The sequence below is a fragment of the Dermacentor andersoni genome, chromosome 4 (genome assembly GCF_023375885.2).
Source record: "Dermacentor andersoni chromosome 4, qqDerAnde1_hic_scaffold, whole genome shotgun sequence".
NCBI lineage: Eukaryota > Metazoa > Arthropoda > Arachnida > Ixodida > Ixodidae > Dermacentor > Dermacentor andersoni.
In genome coordinates, this window is record NC_092817.1 from 78640530 (window position 1) to 78664451 (window position 23922).

Sequence of the window (23922 nt, forward strand, 5' to 3'; positions counted from 1 at the left end):
TATTTATTTACTGTGTGCTTATTTAGTAATTTATTTACTTATTCATTTATTTATTTATTTAACCATACCTTAAAAAGCCCAAGTGGTACATACAGTAAGGAGGTCGATGCATGAAAGGGATACATAGCAATTACGAGGGAAAGCACCTAATGTAAACAACGTAAATGACGTAAGTGTAGTATAATCAATTTACGTAAGAAGCTAGAGGGGTCGCCCGCCAGTGGCAGTACAAAATAAAACAACTGTCGCATTTCGTTTAAGCTTTTATTAACAAACAAACAAACAAACAAACAAACAAACAAACAAACAAACAAACAGAAATGGATCATTTCATTGACATCGTCACTGAAAAATTTTACGGTGTAAATGTGGGATTTCATGGATTGCGCCGAAATGTCGAAGACATAAATCATTAGGATGTTCTTCGTGGTACGTATACGTACCTTAGCACGTACAGTAGCACGCACATGCGGCCATTATGAACGATGACTGAAGCAGCTGCTGGAGAACGGTAATAATAGAAATAATTTTCATGTAGTTCTGCGATTCTATGTCAACCGCAATAATATTTAACTTTCTCTTTCTTCCTGTTGCACTGATGGCAACGAAGTCGCTCGTATATATTAAAATGATATAGATCGTCCGAGAGCCTACGTCGACATGGCGAAGTCCGCAAGTGTTTGCTGTCCGCACTGGGATGTTCCTTTACCTATAATGAAGAATTGCATATTTTACGGGAATTAAAGAGGAAGCTTCAGCTCGGGACTCCTATTTAAATACATGGGAAAGGAGAAAGCGCCTTTCTCGGCAAACACTGTGATAAATTTGATGAGGTTTGTTGCAGTTAAACAAAAAAAGAAGTCTACTGACTGTTGTTCGCGAATTTTTTATTTAGGTCGTCGATTGCTTAACACAAATTGGCAAAAGATGCAAATTTTCAGAAAACGAAGCTATCAAGTTCACAATTGTGTAACTCAACAATATAACAATTCTGTAAATTGCACCTAATAGTACACCTAAAGCGAACAAAAATGGTATATTACAATACACCGCTCTCAAATAAACCCCTAATATGTGAGTAGAACATTTGCAAAACAATCTAAGAAATTCACGTAAGATGCAAATTGACATGTGAAATTTGTCCGCCTTGGGTGCTTTGACGGATGCACTTTACAAAATTTGGATATCTGCTCTTGTTGCAAAGCTATGAATTTGTTAAATTCATGCTTCTATTTTTTTTTTCAAACTGAAACAAACTGTGAAAACTTCTTTTTAAAAAAATTTAGGCTCTAAATCAAAATTAACCTTCTCACAGTCTCTAGGATATCACTTTTTTTTTGTCAAATGCAACAAAATTCATCAAGATGGATCTGTGATTATCTCAGAAAAGCATTTCTGCTTTTTACATGTATTCGAATTGGCGACATCGGAGTTGGCCCGATCTAAACCTTCCTCTTAAGCCTCAGTGGCTTAGCGGTCGCGTTCGCTATCCGTTGACTGCAAGGTTTTGGGTTTGATTGCCGGATTTGAGGACTCCAGTGCGATCATCGCACTCAGACTGAGCGACGGATGGACAGATAGGCGACATAAATAAACCAAGGAAAAAATGAAACGCTAATACGTAATGTTTTGACGCCACTACGGTTAGATAGAGAGAGAGAAAGAAAATGGAAACGCACGGTGATTGGTCAAGTTGCACGGGGTTGCTGCCTTACACTGCGAAGGGGAAAGATGGGGAGGAAAAAGGAAAGGGAGAATGAAATAAATAACAAGTGATGCGAGCACACACACAAGTGCGTTGATCGCGTAGTAAAAGATGATCATGCCACGCAGACGTCCCCAAAAAGTGCAGCAGTCTCCTCCCACCCTCGGCGTGTATGACGGTTGAGCCCATGATCCCATTTTATTTCTTCCTTCAACCAGACTTTACTGAGTCGCTGTTTACTTTAGAGCCTACTGTGTCTGTATCGGAATTGCGGACAGTTCCTTGTGCAGGGTTTGTAATTGGGTCGAGGCCATACAAGGCATCCTTATAGGCTGCGCTTCTTTTAAAAGTGAAAAACAGAGATTGCGTGCCGCTTTCCGCCGGCTGGACAGTTCTTGATGCGATGATGTAAGCACTGTTATTCAGCTCATTATGTGCAATTGTGTCTTGAGCAGCTGGCTCGGGGTCGCAGGAAATACGAGAACATTCGCGAACCTTGATTTCTCTGTTCGTAGATGTAAACTGAAATTTGTGGAAGCCCGCTTCGTCGCATCGCGACGGGTGGGTGGTATTGCAGATACGATGTTCGCCGTATTGGTTAGTTATGCATGGCAATGTGGCGCCATTCAACAAACATATATTTCTTTCTGCTGGTCATATTGAAGCACTTATTGAATAGCGCCATTACCTGTGACTTGTTCATTTTCTTCCGACTTTTCCTGCCTGTTCTTCGTATTAACCAATTATTATTATTATTATCATTATTATTATTATTATTATTATTATTATTATTATTATTATTATTATTATTATTATTTGTTTTCAACAGATATATACAATTAAAAGGAAAGGGAAAGCGAGGGGCAACTGCCACCGGAAGGGGCACAACGCCTGCCTATTCTTCAGAAGGGAGGTGACACCAACACAGAAATGGAATATAGGAAGGACGGGAGGAAAGAGGAAAGAAAGAGCAACAGAAGAAATCTGAAGAATAAAGTAGAACGCACAGTACAGATCACACACGGTAGGGCCGGTCACTGAAGGTCACGCTACTACAGAATGCTGAATACTTTCGATGCTACAAACGTGAACCTAAGTTAGTTAACGCTAAAATAAAGTAAGAGCGCGATGAGCCTGGTCACGTTTAGACAAACAACCACTGGGGTACAAACATTCGGCGAGTGTCGTACACCGCAGGCCAAGGGGATGACAGTCTCTCACTAGCGACGTGCGCTGCGCTCTGAAAACGGGACACTCAAATATAAGGTGATGAAGTGTCTCGCAGCAGCCACACGGCGTACACGATGGGCTGGCCACACGTCCTTGTCTGTACAAACGTTCGTGCACGTTCGCGCAGCTAACCCTCAGCTTGAGCAGTTGCGCTCTAGCGCGGCGAGGCAAGCCTCGGCCGCGAACACGGGGTGGGAACGTTCCATTGCAGACGCGGTGGTCTGGATGCTGCTTGAGTAGGTGGCGACGAGTCAGCAGACGAGCATCATATCAAGCTTGCACAAAATTTTTGGGCAGCCACAGTTGTTATGGGCGCAAGTTGAAGCCAGTCGATCAGCCTCTTCATTTCCGACGATTCCTACGTGTGAAGGTATTCATTGAGCAATGACCTCCCATGTGAGAATAATCCCTCATGGAAGTTCCCTCATGGAAGGAAAAACTAGCATTTCCCAATTTTCTTGTTTGAGAGAGTGCTTTATGGAGTTTGAGTGTCCCCTTGGAAGTTGTATAGAAAGCTAGCTTATTTTGTGTGTTTTGATCATTGCGGGAACCTGCGAAAATGGAATCAATTACAAGGAACATGTGATTGCGTGTTTCTGCAGTACGGATTCATCCACTGCGCCTTGGAGGATCTCGTGACCAAGAAGTTTGGAGCGGAGACGTGGAAAATGCTTCTGTGAGTTTCTTTTGCAACAATGCTCTACGCGTCTACCACCAAAGTCTTATTAGGAGGCGTTAACAAATCTGTTGGTTTTGCTACTGCTTATATATTATAAAAAAATAATTTCCATGATGCCCATATTCGTATCGCTGGCATCTTGCCTTGTGTGACTAATACAACATTGGCCTACCTTTTAGGTTCGGCGCTTTCCTTTCAGTTAAAGAATGAAGAAAGGGAGAGAGATGTTATTTGTTTTAAGTCAGTATTTTGGCACCTCCTAATCAACTGCAGCAATAAGAAAGTGATGATAAGCATCTGAATGTGCTTGTTTTTAAAATGATTCGCATTTAGGCTCGCATCGCGTGTTTACAGCATGAAGCACGATTATTTTTGCCCCTCCACTTCCACGGAAAGTATCAAGAGTTTATGAAGTGTCTAGATAACATGTTCCATAAATGAGCTAGATTTAAACCCATTTGCATGTTCAACCCACATTATGGCGCAGTCGTGCTTTTCGAGGAAGTATATTGATCCTGTGTTCCATGAAATGGAGAACTCTGTAGCAGTTGCCACGCAGAACGTGTTTCGGGCATGTTTTTGGTCTTTAGCTACTTTCGTTTTGTGCATATTGCGTCATGCTCACGTTCTTGTCGCAACAAAATAGCGTTCCACGCTTTCTTTAACCTAAAGCGCTTGTTGTGCACATTTCACGTGTTTTCGTGTCCTTGTCTTTTTCGCGCTATTGCATTAACATTACACGGGCTGCTGGTTTCAGCTCCTTATTACAGTGTGCGCATTTGACGGCCTAAAGTTATAGCGCTCGACACCACCGTGAGACACCCCGGAAACGCGTTTCATGCTGTTTGCCAACTTTGTAGCATGTGCCTCTGCGGTCCTCTTTCTTTGGCTACAATTCTAGGCGAACTCACTAGTGTGACCTCCAAAGCAGTATCTACGGTTTATTACCTTCGAGGGTTGACTATCATGCGGGCAATTCTGCATGCAACGTACGGGAGGACATGGTCGCTCAATTAGAGGCTGCACTTGGAGGCTATTTCACATTAGAAAGAACGGCTCGTATACCGGCGCTGAATATTCATCCCAGACTTTTACGCTCTGAGCAAGGAGACGCACTTGGCCGGTGGACTTGCAATGCGTGTGCGTCAACGAAGGCGCTCTTAAACTTATGTAAAGAGACTGGTTGTAAATGAGATACCTTAGGTTGTTGAGTGTTGTGGTATGTTTTGTGTATGTTGTGTATCTGTGGCGGGCACTGTCCGCATCGTTCCATTTTTCATCGTATCTATCTGGAGTAGCTTGTTTACTGTTCCGCCGTACAAATTTCCCCTGGGTTCATTTACTAGCTCTCTCTCTCTCTCTCTCTCTCTCTCTCTCTCTCCATGTCCCACGCAGGAAGAAGTCAGGAATCGCGATGCACGGCGCCTCATTTCTGATGCACAAGGTGTACACGGACGAGATGACGCTGAAACTGGTGGCAGCAGCCTGCGAGGTGCTCGGTGAGTAATGATTGCTTCCTTTAGTGGTGACAACAATCTCGAAGACAGTTCCACTTTCAAGGCGTGGCCTTTATATTAACGGAAAATTTTTTTTTTCGGGCGCGTACCTGCGGTGGTGTGGGCCCGCAGCAGGCGCGCATGTGTTCCAGCGTTGACGAAGGAGGCCCGGGGTGAAGATGGACATGTGCTAGGAAAAGAAGACGACATTAAGGGGGCCAAGTTCAGTGCGGTACTGAATATTACGGAGCTCAATAACGAATAAACCCGTTCGCTGAGAAAAATTCTAGTTGTTTTTTCACCAAATCATCTCAAGAGACAGGCGCGTAAAAGAGGGGGACATGCTTGGCGACGTCAAGTAGGCAAGGTTGTGGCGGGTTGGTGCTCCTTTATGACAACCAGGAATGAGCAAGCAGTTGGGAAGTGCTATATTTTTAGGCAAATAACTGTTACCTCGATGTCTAGTTGTGGCTTTAATTCACTGTTATTTTCTAGAGACTATACTGCATACAATCGCGTCAGTTTAGATAACCTGTTTACTGAATGTATAGGGTCGACGCTTTGTCAGGTGCTTCTATATATTTAGTTTATTACAGTTGACCTGGATATGCCGGTAATGGCGGTGTTCAATGCTTTAATTATGCGTGAGATAATTTAGAAAGACGCGTCCTTGGAAACAAACAGTAAACTTTTGTAACTCGCAGGTCTGGACCTTGACACGTGCCTGGAAGCATTCGGAGAGCACTTCCTTTACTTTTGCCAGCAGCACGGCTATGACCACATCCTGCGTGTTCTGGGCTCCAACATGGCAGACTTCCTGACGAACCTGGACAACCTGCACGATCACCTGGCATCCACCTACCCGGGCATGCGGGCACCCTCTTTCCGCGTAACGCCCGGCCCCAGCGGTCAAATATTGCTACACTACTACAGTGACCGAAAAGGTGCACGTTCCTCAGTGCTTGAGTTTCGAATGCTGCGTGGCGTGAATAGCAAAGATAATAATATCTTTAGTATTGACGCACCGCTGCTTTCCCGAGACCCGATATTATGCCCTCTCTTCGTGCTGGCATTGTCCTTGTTTCACAGAAGAGGATGGCCATGGATTCAATTAATAGACGCAGAAGCTGCATCAATGACTAAAACACAATGCGAAAAAAAACTCATAAGCCGAGGAATACGTTTGCAAAAGCTCTGGCACTTCAGCCGACGTGCTATTGATCTCACACTGCCGACTTGCCATGCAAAATGAGATTATGTGCGTCACCCTAATATTGTAAAGCGTAGTAACAAAAAATGTCGGTATAACAAGCATTATATATCGAACCACTTACCTATACAGTGCTAAACATCCTTTCAACATGCCACACCTGGAGTAGCATGTCAGGTATATTGCAAGACAGGCATGTACGCAGGAGGAGGGGCGGCCCCCCCTTCCGAAGTTAAACCCTCCCCCCCCCCCCCCCCCACACACACCCACGCCACTACTCCTCACACACATTCCTAAAGCGCCGCCAAATCAATCTTGAGACTTGACAGCTATTCGGTGGTCAAACTTTTGTTGCGTTTTTCACTCCTTTCGGATGGCGGCGTTTATCGGCATCTCCTAGGGTGTGAAGGCCAGTTTTCTCATCAATTCGGTGCCCGCGCGCTTAACCCGAGATGCGTACAGTTGTCACCATCTATTGCAACGGTCACGCGCATAGCTGATGCTTTGTTAGTTCGACTTTCTTAGTTTAGACTGATCCAGGGACCAGTAAAGCTATTCAATTTGCGTTCAACTGGTCTGTATACTCGTGGAACGAATTGCGATCGGTAACAAGGCCAGTTGCGTTTAGCTTGTCCTTTTGCTTCATTATTCCCTCGAGCGACGGGTCGCCGCGACGCTGGCAGATCCTCTTAACCATATACCCATGATATAGCTTACATAAGGTGGAAAATAAAATCATGCGAAACAGCGTCCATCAAACCCTGCAATAACCGTTAAACCCATAAGCAATATGAATGTCACCCGTTACCCCGTCTGGTTCTTCCCTAATTTTACAACACTTTACATGCAAAACTGGCAACTGCGAACGAGTCACAAGGAGTTGATAAATTAAGCAATCTACTAAAGGAGAGAGCCGAGGCAACACCCAAACAGGAAGGAAATGCAAAAATGAACAAATATAACCGTTGTTTGTGAAAGTATTTATGAATCAACATCTTTTTATTTAAAAATGAAGTAGAGAAAACGCTGCCGAAAGTGGAGAAAGATGCCGTGTGTTTTGAATGACGGTTCTACTATTATCAGTCTAATCGCCTGAAGTAGCCACTTCTCTGCTGTGCTTATGTAGGTGTTTTTCTAATCTTCCGCGGTGGGTGCAGTACGTCTAGAACCGCAGCATCCTACGCTCTACGCGGTTGTACGGGACTGGCGGCCACGCATCGTTACGCAACTTCTCAAATAACTATACGAGTCATATTTGACACTTAACTTGGTATACAGAGCATTAATCGAGGGATCCAAATAAACTGTGATTGTTCCGCAAATATATATTTCTCTATAATTCTTCAAGAGCTAACTTAAAGAAGACACTACTAAAAGTCCTTATTTCACACTTTCGCTTGCTTACTTGTTCTTGGCAGTGTTCTTTCAGCGCTTCTTTCCTGCGCGAGTCCATTTGATGTAGTTTCTTGTTTGTTAAGCAAGAGAGGGGTGTATCTCACAGGCGTATCCCTGTCTTTTCCCCGAAAAAAATCCTGCATACAAGCCTGTTGCAAGGCTGGCATTACTAGCTCTCATTAAAGTCTTGGTCGTTCTGTCAGGATACCACGTGGCGGCTACGAGCTGTAAGGCGCTGTATAAATAATAAAGCGAAGCTTTCTAACATTCCCGGACTTTTCGTGTGGTGGCTGTTTTCGACTGCTGTCTCTCCGAACTTCTCACACATAGGAGAGCGCTCATATAACAAATAGGCTTATATGTAGCCCCATCTGTGCTGACCCTAAAAACGCGGGGGGGGGGGGGGGGGGGGCGGATCTGTTCTCTACCGAATTACACAATGCAACAACAAACGGTACCTCAATAATACCCCTGTAATAAATATGCGCCTTCAACCAGTAGATTCCTCTACTAGGCAAGGATTTCTAAACATGCCTTTTTTCCTGCCTTTGGTGCATCGGCTTGGCCGTCTTCTTGCCGAGTAACGTGACCTGACCCTGAAGAAGGTGTCATAGTAATCTGGGCTCATCCCCTGAATGACTTGAGGGAAAGTGGGCTGATTCCGCAGACAATGTAATGTGTGGTCAAGCAGATAAAGTTGGTTGCATGGCGAGGGTTCTCTCGTCTCACTGATTTGTCAAGCAGATGTTGCAAAACTTGCGTCACGAAAGCTTCGCTTCACATAGATTCCAAAATGTATGTTGCATCTGCAGAATTATTTTTTGTCACAAGCGTTCACTGTGAAAAGCAGCTAGAAAATTAGTGACAAAGGAGGAGCAGTCGATAGAGTACGTCGTATTCAATATAGCCAAGCTCTACATCTGTAAGAAAATCGATTGCGTCCTGTCTTTTTATACCCACTTCTACATGCAGGTCTACATCCCATTGTGCTTGGCATCGTCAAAGTGGTGGGAAGGGAGTTCTTCAATACCGAGGTCCGCGCCAACATCTCCGTCGTGTCCGAGTTCGGCGACAGAGCCCACGTGACTATGGAGGTGACCGAGCAGAACAAAGAAGGAAAGAGCTGCTTGCTTCCAAGGTATGAGGCCGCGCTTTGCCAGTACTTCCCAAAATTGAATGCGCGCATTTAACTCGTACGCCTACCCGCAGCCCCAGCTCAGTCACTATGGCGCTGCATTGCTGAACACAAGGTTGCGGGATCGATTCTCGACCGCGGACGCCGCGTTCCGACAGGGGGCGGATGAGCAAGAGAAAGCCGCAGGCCTGCTCGGCACACGGAGCACAGTCACAGCACGTCACGTACCTCGTCACCCATTGAGCAGTTTCGGGTTTTTCAAGTCCCACACCTTCAAAGAGAAGCTTTCTTTGCGAGCCCTGCCGGACTTCCCTGAGCGTGGCTGCTGGGTGCTTCTGCTACCTCGTCGAATAGCTCATACTTAAAAGAAAAATCAGCCATGTGCCCGCTGGTGAAGTCAAACCTCGGTCCCCCAGCATAGCGGTCCGATGCTCTAACCATTCGGCCACAATCGCACGTGCATTTGGAGCGTGCCAGCGCCAACTAGCTCACAGAGATGATTGCCGCGTGTCACATTTCGTAGCACGGGTAAGCGAGAGCACATGAGCGCGCACCCGAGCAGATGCAGGTGGGGCGGCTTTTGTACAACTTGTCAGGTGAGTAGTGATGTTCGGGGAAAGGCCTTCGGTATGCCTTTGCGCTGACATTACAATATCCCAGAAACTAGCACAATCAGCACACCTTATACATTTAAGCAAAGCTTCGTGTAAGTAGCTGTAAACAAGGTGTGTTGTATCTGCTGATATTGTTGTTTTTTACCATACGCATATCGGTTGCCTTAGTATTTACGTAACCGACCTTAGTGGGCCACCAGTAGTAGTGTAACGTCGAGGATAACCAGAGTTTGGTCATTGTTTGTTTGACATTTAATCTCGATGGTTTCCGACATATCCAGACTTGTACACATTACAGAAAATATGACTGATTACAGTTACAATTACTTGGTTGAAAATTGTAATTGATGAGTTACCTATTACTGTCCCGCGAAAGTAATTAAGGAATTACTCAACAGTAATCGACTACTTTCCACGTTACTGGCCTCTGAACCTTTATTAAGGCTAAGCAAACAGAACGAGCTGGCCTGTCCTATTAGCGCATCTTTTGCCGCCCTTCTTTCATTGTTTACGGCCACTAACAACTGCTATTTAATAAAGTTCGTTGGTCAACCTCTATCATTCTGGTTGTGAAGGCACCGGCAGTGACAATGAAAACTTGCTCGAGTAGGAAAAAGAGAGGGAGGTTAGCCAGTTGCTTCGATGAGCGCGCTAGAGGGGTAGGCCGGTGTTGTAACTCATAGGAATCTTGCGCGCAATATTGCGGTTACTCAACACCTGGATCTTCTATGAAGCGCAGCCCTTCATTGATGCTATAGACGTAAAGAAGACACTCCCGCCTGCGCCAATGAAAACTGATAAAACATCGCCCATATGTGATTTCCTGGCATTACCGTCTTATAAGTGGCCTTCGCTATCGAGACATTACCTTTTCGATTCATCGGCCAGCGTGTGGCAGAGCATTAAGATGAAAAGACAAATGCTGAGTCTATAGTCAGCCTGTCTCAGCATGCGCATTCGTGAGGCAGCTGCGTGGCACGATCTCGGGCATCCTGCTGCAGTTTTCGCCAAATTCAGGTTCTCAAAGCTGCGTCGCTTGCCATAGCTTGTATAGTCAATAAACTATCTGGTTACATGCATTTGGTTAGTGGAAAAAAGTAACTGAATTACAGTGAGCGTTACTGAATAAACAAAGAAATCGATAAATTACAACATAAACAAGAATTGTTTCTGATTACAAGTATTTAATTACACGTAATTCGTTACGTACAAGTCTGGACATATCGCGGACGACGACAATGAGGGCGCTGGTATTCGAGGCATAGCTGTTCTTGGCAAGTTCACTTTTCCAGCATAAACAGTGGCGTGCAAATGTTTTGCAGACACTCGTCAGGAGCGTAAAAAACGAGCAGTGAGGACCGCAACGAACTAGTGATATTGTAAAATTATAATCCGACAGCTGCTGTTCCCGAATCCTGAGCCACAACCTACATTTGTTATTACGTCCTGCCGCAGCTAGACGGCCCGTAATTATAGCAAATCGTTATTTTAAATTGAAGATGTCGCATCGATTGCCCGACTGTCTGAGTCTGGCGCGGCAAAATAAGGCGAGCCAAACGTCGCGTGCCTGGGTGCGGACGTCGCGATATGTTTCGTTATATTAATCGAGGGCCCGTTGCTATGGTATCAGCGTCAGCCATGTCGATCTAGAGCAGGCAACGGCTTGGTACTGGGGCTGTCCCTGAGCACAGAACGAAACAAATATTAAACGTGCGTGGTAGCTGGTGACACATCCCCTGCGGACGCGCAGGCTAGTATAGGTCAAGCGATAGAACGAATGTTTAAACAAGTTGAACGGCATGTCGAATGCATAAACAGGATAGACAAGATTTACTGCAGGTAATTTGCCCTCCAGTTATCCGCATCCTATGACTTTGTTTGACAGGGCATCGCCGCGAGTATATCCGTTTTGTTTGCGCGTCATTAAAACCCTCCTTAGATTTCATATACAAATGACGTTCAGCAGAATTTCTTGCCGGGTGAGTTGGTACATACTTGGGGACGAACAGGAAACTAGCCATATAGACGCATACACAAGAGTAGAAGTGAAGACAAGCGCCAAACTTGCAACTCAATTTGCAATTTAAGGCTAAACTCAGACTTGTAAGTACAGCGCTTAAGTTTAGCGCTTGAATTGCTTCGAGCTAAAAAATAGATGTTTAATATAGGATCGCAAAGAGATCCTTTACTGCTTTTAGTAAAGATACGGTCGTTAGAAAAAAAAAACGAAATGTGCGAAGGTATAACAATTGGAAAGGCAGGGCCACTTTGTTATTTCTCGAATTTTTTTCAAAGGACGCCTGCCACATTGCTAACACCAGGGCTGAAGAACGTTTGCTTGCTCCTCATTCCATGGCACTTACCCCCTTGGAGGTTTCTGTATTGGCAGGGGTGGGGGCGGTAGGGGGATGTAGCCTGCACATCTAGGTCTGTAGTCCCAAAAACGTTCTTACTCTAGAACTGTTTCGTAGGTGCCCATACCAGCCAATCGAAATGATGGACATATTATTATCGAATACAGCAAGCCAATGAAAACAACACTTACGAACCCAAACTTTGTGAATTCGGCCCCTTAAGCGCGTGCTGGTTATCGATGTGTTTTGCGTGCGTAACTTAGTCTGAGTTGGGTTCGATACAGTTGGAGGTCATGCTGAAAGAAAACCGTTCCTAGTGCTTTCTTCTCAGCAAACGTCAGGAAGTGCGATCAGACAGGTCTTACTTTTGCGCATACGGATTTCTGAAAGAAAATTCATTCAGTACAAGAGCGTGTAGAGCTTCGGCTCGCAGTTCATTTTTACTAAAAGCTGTTACAGCGCGCTTAAGCAGGAACAGTAACAAAAGTAACAAACAGTACAACAAGCAGCGCTTTTACTATTTAGTACACTTTTGCCTTTTTCCACAATCCCGTCTTAAGCGCGCTACTGCAGGTTTCACCTTATGTGTTAACGCGTGCACCTTCACTTTATCAGAGCTGGACTAGGTATGCCCCTCGCACGCCCTGCTCCCCCCCCCCCCCCCCCCCCCCATTGCCTTTGTGCCTTAATCCAGCACCGTACTTGAAACCTTTCCTTGGCGTTTTTCACTGCAGCAACGCATCTGAGACGCTGAGCAACTGTCCCGAAGACCTGCCCATGGGCGTGCGGACGATGTGCGTGGCATTCCCGTTCCACGTGCTGTTCGGCCGTGACTTTGGCATCATGCAAGCTGGCAACGGCTTGCTACGGCTAGCCGGTCACCGTTGGAAGGAGAGCCGGGCTCAGGGAGGACAGCGTCTCAAGTTCGACGACATTTTTGAAATCACGCGGCCCGTCATTGATTGCACCTTCGAGTCCATACGCAGCTACTGCAATCAGGTCAGTCTTATATTTCTCTCTTGTTAGGAAATTGTCGCAAAAAGCTATCAGTACGTAAAAGCGGAAGATATTTTTTTACCTAACGTCCTAACATTTATTTATTTATTTATTTATTTATTTATTTATTTATTGACTAACTGACTGGCTGTTCATTGGTTCTGCTTGTCGTCCCAGAACTATAGCTGTCATGATCGCAGGGTAATAACTTGCACCGAATGAAAGTGTGTCAGAAGAGTCGCTGTACTCGTACATGTCTCGCAGGTAGGCATGGCAAAAAAGAAAAAAAGAAAAAAAAACTTGCCAATGTGACACGCTAGCGCTACGTGGTATAAAGTTTGTAAACATGGATAAGGTGTCAGAAAGGCTGGCCCTTTCTTGGTGCTAGCGCTATGACGTTCGTAAATCATTAGTGACTTTCTTTTCGCTACGTTTTGCTGTCAGCCATTGCGCCAGCAAGTAGTCTTTTTGCCTGCGTGTGCATAAACACTGACGTTTAATCATGAGACGAATGGAATTTTTCACTACCGGATTCCTGCCTTAGGCGCCTCTACTTCTTCATAGTAATGTGTTTACTATGAAAATATGAGCACAATATTGGCGTGTTGGCTTTCCTTTTACTGCCGCAGCTGTTTGAAAAACGCGTGAGGTGGAAAACCGAGCGTGAAATGAGCCGCGGTGAATGTTTAGGCGTGCGGAATTATAGAACGGGCAAACACTATTTCGACGGCAACAAAGCGCGAATGTTCTGCAACAACAAACGCTTGGCCGCCGAAGATACGTGGTCGCCACGCGACGGCTGGCGTGGTGCAGTAAAAATGCTGAGAGCACATGCAGCCCACATCAGAGGCGTAGATTGAAATGGCGGACGAAGTCGTTCGTGCCATGCAGATTTCTACGACTCGAAAAGCTCGCGTGTCTCTGACGCGTGCTTCGACAAAAAAAATCTTAAATGGAAGTCACTTTTATACGTCGACTAGCAGAAAGAGCACAAACAGAAAGATGCGTACGGTGTGCTTAGGAAACAACCACAACAAAAAGCCCCGATTTCTGCGCGAAATTGGAGCTCAATGCAATCTTCGTGTTTGCAGTTTTGTTTCCATTGAACGCGCTATCGCACTGACGCAGACTACTTTCAGGTGCCTTCGTCAACGATTGCTACACGCCACTCTGTGGATTTTGCTTTAAGAAATAGACCATATATTTATGAAGCCTTTTTCTAATGCCCGCTTACCTTGGCCAAAGAATTTACATGGCTGAAAGACAAATATCATTTTGAATCGTCGGTGCAAAACATTCCTGCAGGTTTTCTTTGAAGTGAAACGAGAGGCAGTCGGAGTAGGAGAGGAGGGTAACTGAAATTGCCGACCACATAGAAAAATAGAAAGAAGAGACAAACCTGTTTTCTTCAGGGCTGCAGCTATATAATAGACTAAGTGATACTCATGTCCAACATCTAGAAAACGAGAAATTTTCACATAATGTTTTTACCATGTCAATGACAAAGTATCAAGCCATAACGTCGATCTTCTGAATTTCGAGTTTCCGTTCATGCACAGCGTGGTTCATTGTTAAAGGGAACACTTAAATGTGTGGCTCTCACTTCGCTTGCGCCCTAGCTGAAAGTTGCAGCTGAAGCAATGTTAGAGCACTGCACATGAGGTGGAGGAGGAAATTGTGGAAGGGAAGGTAAGAGCTCAACCACAGGCACGTCTGGTTTGCTACTCTACGGGCAATGGGGTTCAGGGATGAAAAGAAAGAAAGGAGAGGGAGGAAGGAAGATACTAGCAATGCGGATCCACCCGATTTCATGAACCGTAGCAATGGCCGCCTTGATTTGTAAGCCTGCGGCGCATGGTGCCATGTTCCAAGAATCTTTGTCTCTGGAAATGGTCTGCTACCTGATCGATTTAACACACTGCGAAGAACGTCGCGTTCGATGTTATAACAATCACAAAAAGACAACACGTGTTCGATCGTATCTTTACAGTTGCATGCGTCACGGATAGGTGGGTCTGACATTGCAATAAGAAATGAGTAGGCTTTCGTAAAAGCCACCACTAACCAGAGGCGGCACAGTGAAGTTGCATCACGGCGGAAGAAGTGTAATGGGACATGCCGCTCCAATGTAGGATCAAGCCGGTGGAGACGACAGATCGAGACAATTGGCTTGTTTCCACGAAGCTTCAGTCTTGGTGTGCGTCAGTGCACGAAGACCCCTCGCAGCGTCAGCCATTCAAAGAGGGTGTCATGGCCTTTGTGAGGGTGTGACAGAGACATTCTCTAGTCTCAAACACTGCACAGGCGTGTCGAAAGGAGTCGGAGCTACCAACTTCAAGTTATCTGCGGCAAATATAGGCGATTGTACTCCTGCGAGAGAGGAATCTCCGGATATGCTCCGCCCTCAAGTAATCCCGTTAACAGGGGACCGCTCCGTACGTCCTCAGGAGAAGGGCCTTACGAAGGTAACTGAACTTCTCTTGTCGGACCGACTGCGGTTTCAACGATAGTAAATTTTCGTGTCGCTGTTCGTTGTTAAAATCGATTGCGACGACTCAAGTCCACAATCTCGGGCAAAATTTTAAAAAGCAGTTGACGGGTGAATTCTAATTTAGAAATAAAACAAAAATGCTTCTTCGAGCAAAGCCGGTGCTACGAAATGTGGCGTAATAAAATTAATACGTCCTGAACAACACAACGTCCGCGTTCGTATTTCTACGCTGGGATTTATTTAGCGATTTACCTCCACATCAGTGGAAGAATGCAGATTACGGTGTCGAAAGTGCTGCACACTGTACACAACGCGAAACTTTGATGTCGAGCTTTTCTTGCTAAGGAGAAGTGTTCGTCTGAAAGATACGAACAGTATCTGACATCTACAGCGCCCTGGGGAATATAACATGCTCAGAACAACCTAGCACAAAAAGCAGCGCGCTAAGCGTAATGCGCTAAAAGATAATTGTTCATATTTATTCATAGCTGAATGGAAGGCTAGTATTAAAATTACATATCACTAAAGTGCTGGCGCGTTAATCTATTTTCGACAAAGACTCTATTTATGTGTATCCGAGAGAAAAAAGAAGGACTTTGGGCCCAGCGTATACTCCTCCTGTTGCTACTAGCTTCGCTTTTTCAAGCACAACTTAATGAAAAGAAAATTAGCGCCAAAATACACGGTAAACGGTACACTGATCTGGTCGAAGCACGGTTCATGTTTTTTTTTTACATTTGTGCACATAAAAAAGAAAAAAAAGGACTTACTATTTTAAGTGAATACTAAGAAAAACAAAAAAACGCTACACATTTCTTTTCCCCTCTCCGCAACCTTGGGTGCAGAAGAAAGTTGCCGCAGGGAGTTTGCCGGCATTGCAGTCGCACTGCTGCGGCGGTTGTTTCACAGCTTTCGTCCCTTCCACCACCTCGACTTCGTCGGCGCGCCATCGCACACACTTCCGTCACGGAGTGTTAGCGCTCGGCTATTATGCCCTTCGGTTCCGCCCTGCCAGCCCCGTGTCCCCTTCCTCCGCCCGTTCTCGTCCGCCCCTATCACTAGCACTACCGTTCCTCCTACGTTCCGTGCTTATGCGGTGCGGTCGCCTTTCCCGCCGCCTTGTCTGCACTCTTTGTTATTTTAGCAGCAATAGCGGTCGTCCTCGAACCGTCGGCCGACGCCAATGGGCTATCTCTTCGTTCTCGTTTCCGTGTCACCTCCCTTGTTCATAGCACAAGATAACGTTGCCTGGCGTTTCTTCTTTCTTTTTTTCGTTGTGGCTAGCTTCTTCTTCTCTTCTTGCCTGTCTCCGTCCCCAATGGCATATCGAAAGCCAAAGAATAGTGAAACAGGAAACAAAAGCGTAAGCGTGTCCGAAGATCGTTGCGCCTTCCCCCTTTCCCCACTCCCTCCGCCATGAACCCGAGCCTTTCGCTCTCACTCTCTTGCGTTGCCTTCTTCAGGCTATACCGCTTCTTCTTCCACCGCTTTTTGCTTTTCCTGTTCTTTGCCTGCTCGTTTCTCGCTCGTTGTCTCGCCGCTGTGCCTTCCAAACACTCAATGGCCACAGAGGCACAAACGTTGGCCGAAGCCTTCGGTGTCGTGCAGTTACCGTCGCGACGGCAGATACACGTCTGCACGGAAGCGATCTCTTCCCGTGCGTTGCGAACGAATCGGCTTGGGTGCGCACATATTGACGTATTTTTTTTCTTCATTCACCCGATGTTTCGAGCTTCCTTCCAGTGATCGATTTTTGGCCCTCGGGTTTACTACTATATGGTGGAGTCGAGCGAAAAGTAGTGTAAAGGCAGATCGGCGAACTTTCCTTGGGAATAAAATGGCCTCGGGCGTCGAAAGGCGCCAGCGAATCTTTGCCATTTTCACCGCACCAAGAAAAGGCGTTTGTCTTAAGCACTTATGGACGAAATTATGGTGTGAGAGAGTGGGCTCGTACTACTGGACAGCATAACCGAGCATGGTGGTTAAATGTAGTTTGATATGTAGAATGTACGTAGATGTTTCAAAATTAGTCTTTATTTCTTGCAAGAGAACTGCGGCATGCGAGCATTTTCAATGTGTTTTGCGTTCCGAAGGGAAGTTCACCTCTTCATTCGACTGTTATGTGTAATGCTGGCTCGTCGTTATGTTCGCCGTTATCAGCCTATCTACATCGACTGGTGCAGCGAGGACATTTCAACGTAACTTTTTTTTTTGTCAAGCAAACATACATATATAATTACATGACACCGTACGCCTTACTTGCTTTTTTGAAGCTATGCCTTTGCTTTAGCAGGAGGCCGGCAGTGCTCTTGCATTTTGGTATGTTCTTACAAATTGAGACGAAAAGAGCTTTAAAAGCTTTCCGTTCTTCTGCTTCTGGTGTCAGGGAAGGCATCACCCATGACTAAATGTGTAGCATTCCAATTCACTTTCTAACCACGGCATTTCCTTCTTTATATACGCATCTTGTAATCGTTACCTTATTTATTACTCACATGAATAAACTAATTCTAAACTGAGCGTAAGAAAAACACGCGTAACGTACACAGCAATCTCATTGCCTCTTGCAAAGCTACCCTCCGAATCAGCTTGTCTTCCCGAGATGTTCATAGCATTCCAGCGTCCACATATTTCGGTAACTTCTTCATAAAGTATTTGATCCAAAGGCAGGTGCTCGAGAATGCAGAGCAGCGTAATTTATTCATTTATTTATTTTATTAATATTATTTGTATGTCAACTAACCCACCCTTACTCAGGTTATACGATTCGAAAGAGGGCTCAAATTTATACGCCACGGATTGATTGCATGACTACCGCACGGATATAACGGCAAGGCGCACGGATATAACGCATTGAATAGCAGGTAGGTTTATTGCGCGCCCGGGAGAAAGGAAACGCACACACACACAAAACAAATTGAGTCACTGTTTAAAAATTTGTGCGCCGTGTACACTGCTCCAGTGTCGCAACCATGTTATTGCTAGCTGTCGTTGACTGTTGATGGCGTAAACATGGGTGCCGACGGATTCTGCGAGAAAGGCACTACAAGGTAAGCAGAAACGCGAGAAAACTAACAAATAGTTTGCACGGAGTGTTGCCCATGCGTGGGAAGACAAGAGCTTTGCGATGCGGACGTACTCATGCATCTCGTCATTTCTTTCACTATTTTGTTTTCATTGGCGAAATAAAGTAATTTCAACGCTACATTCCTTTTCTCTCTCTCACGTTTTCAATCTTCCCCATCTCAGGTGTTTGTTGTGCAGACCAAAGAAGGCGTGCTTAAGCCTCGTGGGTCCAACAACTCGGAGGTGGACGGCGGCGACAGCTCGACCAGCCCTCCGGTTCTCAGACTCAAGGGCCAGATGGTGTCGGTCGAAGAGACGCAGAGCATCCTGTTTCTGTGTTCGCCGCGCGTCAAGGACATCGACGACATGCGGCGCATCGGGCTGTTCTTCAGCGACCTGGCCATACACGACCCGGCTAGGGAGCTGTTCCTGCGCTCGCATCACCACCGCGGAGAGCGGGAGCTCATCGAGAAGCTGGACGAGGCCACCAACAGACTGCGCATGCTCCAGTCCAAGCTGGACGAAGACAAGAAGCGAACGGAGGAGCTGCTCCACTCCATACTGCCTTCGAAGGTGAGCGGTTTATTTATTTATTTATCTTTTTTATTTTTTTGCTTGGCGAAGTTGTGCACGGCGCACTTAGTCGATAAAGATTACATGACAGGGTTAAGAGATGCGGGCTTTGTTAAAATTCATGAGAAAAAGTCATAGGCCTTCGCGGTACACGCAGCGCAATCACGCAGCGTAAGCTGGAGGAGCGGCTTCACAGGAGCTCCATTTTCGGCACCACGCACTAGAGGGCGTGGCGAAGCCTTTTCGCGTCGTTTTCATCAGAAGTGTCTGAACTGTCCGCCAGGCGTCGACGGCAAGCGGCTGCTTGCGCTGCAGCTTGTCCTGCTTTAAGCACAGCGGTGTGCTGAGCTCGATTTTGCATGGTCGCAGCCGCGCGCGTAGTTCTACAATTCACTTCTTCAGCTGCGGTTCGTACCTTGCGAGAACGCGCCATAACGTGTACCGAAGAGTAAACGCCGGTATCCAGACTACGGGGCGCTCATGTTTGACCCGTGGCATAGCACGTTGCTGTTGCTTTTGACGACGAAGGTGATAATGATGGGTTATTGGCGTCCCCTTCGAAACGGGGTGGTGAGAAACAGTTATCTAGCCTACTGAGTTAACCAGGCCCAGATACATGCAGCATTCAACCGCTATACGCGACTGCTACATGTCGGGACACCTGGTGAAATATAACGGAACTGCAGTGCAACGTTTGTACGTATCGGCGCTCCGCGGCGCATGTCACATCGCATGTCACATCGCATGTAAGTTTTTCCCTTCTCCATGAATGGCACGATACAATGCTAATGTCGACGATGATTTAATGGCATTCCCTTCGAAATGGGATGGTGAAAACGTCATCTAGCCGGCTTGAATTAATCAGCAATGCCATACATGTTTTTATCCCATCAATATTTATACATCTCCATAATTTTCTTTTTCTTCCTCAACACGTGCCTACCTACCTTGTACCGCTGTCTATGCGACTGTTACATGAAGTTCCTTCTGGTGTAATAATACGCAACTGCAATGCAAAGCGCGCACATATAGACGCTACGCGGCGCGCCTCACATCGCACGTGGCACGATACGATGATAATGATGATGATGATTCATTGGCATCCCCTTTGAAAGCCGGCGGTGACTAGCCAGCTTGATTTAATCAGGTACGCAATATATTTCTAGCATTCTTGTATACAGTTCATTAAATGGATACAGAATAAAAAATATTTGTCGCCGAACTTGCTGGCTCCAATGATAGCTGTCGCACCGTGAGTCACCAAAACAACATTGTTTCTAAGCAGAAATGAGTGTAAATTAATTATTTTAGTGAATATTTCTGAAATCGCCGCACCTAGCGGCCTCCTCTGAAGGCTACTGAAAAACCAGATATCGCGTCACACTTACCTGCCTCACCATTTCCGGCCCATTGCGAGCGATTGCCCACACTGAGAGCGAGAAAGGGCGAGATTGACGTTTGCTGCGACGCGTTTGCTTTGTTGTTAGACCGTCCAATTCGTATCGCTTTCTCGTGTGAATTGTTCAAGAATCTCGTTTTTCACCTCGTGGTTTTGTCGTATCAACGCCGCAGAATGCCGTGGGTCTGCTGCGCGCAAGGGTGCCGAAATGCTTCTCCCGTCAACTATTGCATGGCTGGTTCACGCTGGAGTTTTGTGCAGAGGTGCCGTTTGGCAGTAATTCCTTGTTGATACGACGTTATGAGCCAGATATTTGACCACTTCTGCCCGAATGAATCGAAATTCTCTTTCTCTGCAGCGACGACGAACGAAACAAACAAACAAAAAAGACATCGCCTACATGATACTGGTGGTGCCATCTCGCTCCCGCCTAGGGAAGGAGCACCTGCTACGATGAAACAACTGGGGAGCGGGCGTGTTAGCTAGCGCAGAAGGAATGTGCTGAGCTAAGGTACCTGCTCGCCACTTGTGTTCCTGGTTCCTTGTGTGCCAGTTCTGGAGGCCGTGCATAAAAACTTTGTTCCTCTGTGTTTTAGCGCTAGCATCGGTGCCATAACATACAGCCCAGCGGGCGGAGGAAGCAGCTTTGAGCAGAACGCAGAGTAATTTACCCACGTTGTCTGAGGTTGCATAGTCCGAGACACAAGCGCCCTCACTCTGCTGAAACCAAACATGGCAAAGCGGTTGCGTGACTTGACCACGCTGGGCGCACTGCCACGGATGCAACACTGCCAACGAGTCGTTGTTGTTGTTGTTGTTGTAGCCTGTGGCACGTGTGGCTCCTACCCACAATGGGGGATTGGCCAAGAAATGGGTGGATTATTCCAAAATTATATAGAGCATAAATTTCCTAATATCTATGGGAATAGCATTGAATAGGGTTGAATTACCGGCTAAAATAAAATCAGGAAGGTGCTGTTGAATGAGTAATAATTAATTTAAAAGTAATAAAAAAATTGAATTTAGCAGGGCATTCGTTTAGATTCTGTAAGGAATGTTTGGACAGCGAAGCATGCATCCCTGTGGCTGAATCCCAAAGTGGACGCCCCGAACGAAAGAATTGCAGGTTCTGTCAAGTCCAGGCCAATTCTCCGAAAAGGTATCTCCAACAATCTTTTTCTTAACGCAGCAAAGCGGCGACAACATAGAAGAAAGTACTGTATCGTCTCCTCCTCTTCACAAAAAGAACAGAGGGGAGAGGGAACCAAACCCGACCTGTGTAAATAGAAATTTAGGGAGGGAATGCGGCAGCGTAATTTGGTGAGGCAGACCTCAAGCATCTTTGTGTAACAAGATTCGCTATGCCAGGGAAATGCCAGGTGTTTATACTCTGGAGAAGCTGTCAAATGTGGGTTTGATAAGGCTAATCTAATTGATCTCATCCGAAATCTTTCCGCCGTGATCTGTGCTGTCACTGGTAGAATAGGAAGAACAGGGCCGGATAGTGATGCATGTGCCAGTGAATCGGCAGTTTCATTAAAAAACAAACCTTTATGACCAGGCACCCAAATCAAATGAATACATTGCACATGGGCCGGAACTAGTAAGTGGAAGAGTTTTAGCATGGGTGACTCATTAGTAGCGGTAAGGCAAGAGCATACAGAAAGGGAGTCCGTAAGAATAGCAGCCGTTGTAATCATTTGGTCTAATTTACGTAACGCTAGGATTACTGCTAACAACTAGGCCAGAAAAATAGGCACAAAATCAGGCAATCTTAAAGAAAAAGACCAGTCGAGCGCAGGACAAAATATTCCAATGCCAGCTTTTTCCACACACTGTGAGGCATCTGTTGCAATGATAATGTTTGTTTCTAGGGTGCTGAGGTGGTCTTGCAACATGGCGTTTAAGATGCCGTAAGGGAGTAGTTTCGCGTGGTTCGGGAAAATGTCGTCGAACCTGATCTCTGGGTAACTTGAATGCGTATTATTAGGAATCACATCACGAATTTGCACGTTTAGTGGTTCAAGTAATGTTTGCACAAATATAATCTGTGGTCTATGAAACCTGGGCCAATGAACAGGAAAAAATGATTCTGGATCGGAGATGAAAATAATTGGAGGACGGTTTAATGGTGATCCATATAGCCTTAAGAAGGTCTGAACGGTCAGAAGGTGAAATCGGCATAATATGGGTGGGATTCTTGCTTCCATGTATAATACGGCATTTGCAACATATTTTGGAAGGCCTAAGCACAGACGTAGTGCCTCTCGTTCTAACAAAACTAGCGGCCGAAGCTTGTATGATGGAACACCTGAGAATAAAACACATCCAAATTCTAACACCGGACGGACGTACATTTTATATACCATCAAGAGGGATTTTCTGCGCATACCTGTTCGTGCGACTCTCGTCTCGTCTTTGTCATTCGTGACAGGTGCAAGCTTGCGACCCGAGCCGCAGGAACCGCATTTGTATCTGATTTCCACGTACGATGTCGCCCCTGATCTTCCAAGGTCTACGGACGTCCCTGCAATGCACAGCGTAAAAATTTACCACGTTGCTGGTCCTGGCTCCCTCGGCACCGCGGAGGGGGACTGCTGCGGCGGGTCGTCGTCATTGTCGCTAGGTGGCGCGGACCAATCGTACGCATATGTCGTTAACGTGTGTGGTCGTTCAGTAGGCCACTCATGAAACTCGTAATCGCCGCTCGTGCCATCACTCTCACTAGAACTTGGCATTGTGCAGGGCGCAACGCGGGGAAAACAAAACAGCGCGCAGCCGGTCAGTTCGCCCCGTCGCTGCTTGAAGGTAGATGTGACGTCAGATCCGCCGGCTTGTTGTCGGGAGCGCGTTGCGTGTTAGCCGGCGGCCGCTCACACATCGTCAAAAATAGAGCCATCCGCTCAAAAATTACCCGAATAATGACCATATGCAAGAGCAATCGTGTCTTAGGAATGCAATTGTGGTGCTTTCTCAATATTCCTGGATCTTTATTCTGTATCCCTTTACACTTCTTTTTCTTCCCTAAGTTTTCCTAACTGCCTTGTACCGCTACCTGTGTATCAGCTACATGGAATTCTATCAGGTGTAATAATATGCAACTGCAAAGCAAAATGTGCATGCATCGACGCTGCACGGCGCTCATGTGACATTGCATGTCTCCCTGCGCACTATTACGCCTTTATGGGGGATTTTTCGGCGGTACGCTAGCAAGCGCTGGCGTGGCTAAGTTGTAGAGTAGCTGACTCCCACGTAGCGGGTCCGGGTTCAGTCCCGACGGGAGCTGGGTATTCTTTTTTTCTAATTCCCCGCGATAGCTGCTACGGACACCGTCGGCGGCGGACACCATCGCAAACTGATATGGCTATTGCAATAAGCCCATAACAGCTTACGCTGTAAAATGATCCCATTGGAATATGTTTTCTCACTACCATAAGACATTGGCAGACAATGTGCTCTGAGAACTATTTGCCTTCTGCTTAGTTTCTTGAGATTCGTACGTGGTAACGTTAAACACTTCGCAACGCACAATAACGTGCAGTTTCTGCTCGTACTTATTTTCTCACTTTCAGCGAATCT

General features: G+C 46.0%; 1 protein-coding gene across 1 annotated transcript in view; it reads left to right on the forward strand.

The window, feature by feature from the left end:
• Positions 1-23922, forward strand: part of LOC126536337 (guanylate cyclase soluble subunit beta-1-like) — a 109480-nt gene that overhangs the window by 52582 nt on the left and 32976 nt on the right. The window contains exons 2-7 of the mRNA XM_050183266.2: positions 3538-3611; positions 5010-5113; positions 5815-6054; positions 8688-8853; positions 12553-12817; positions 18555-18944. Of these exons, the coding sequence (XP_050039223.1) occupies positions 3538-3611; positions 5010-5113; positions 5815-6054; positions 8688-8853; positions 12553-12817; positions 18555-18944 (1239 nt within the window). The remainder of the gene's footprint in view (positions 1-3537; positions 3612-5009; positions 5114-5814; positions 6055-8687; positions 8854-12552; positions 12818-18554; positions 18945-23922) is intronic.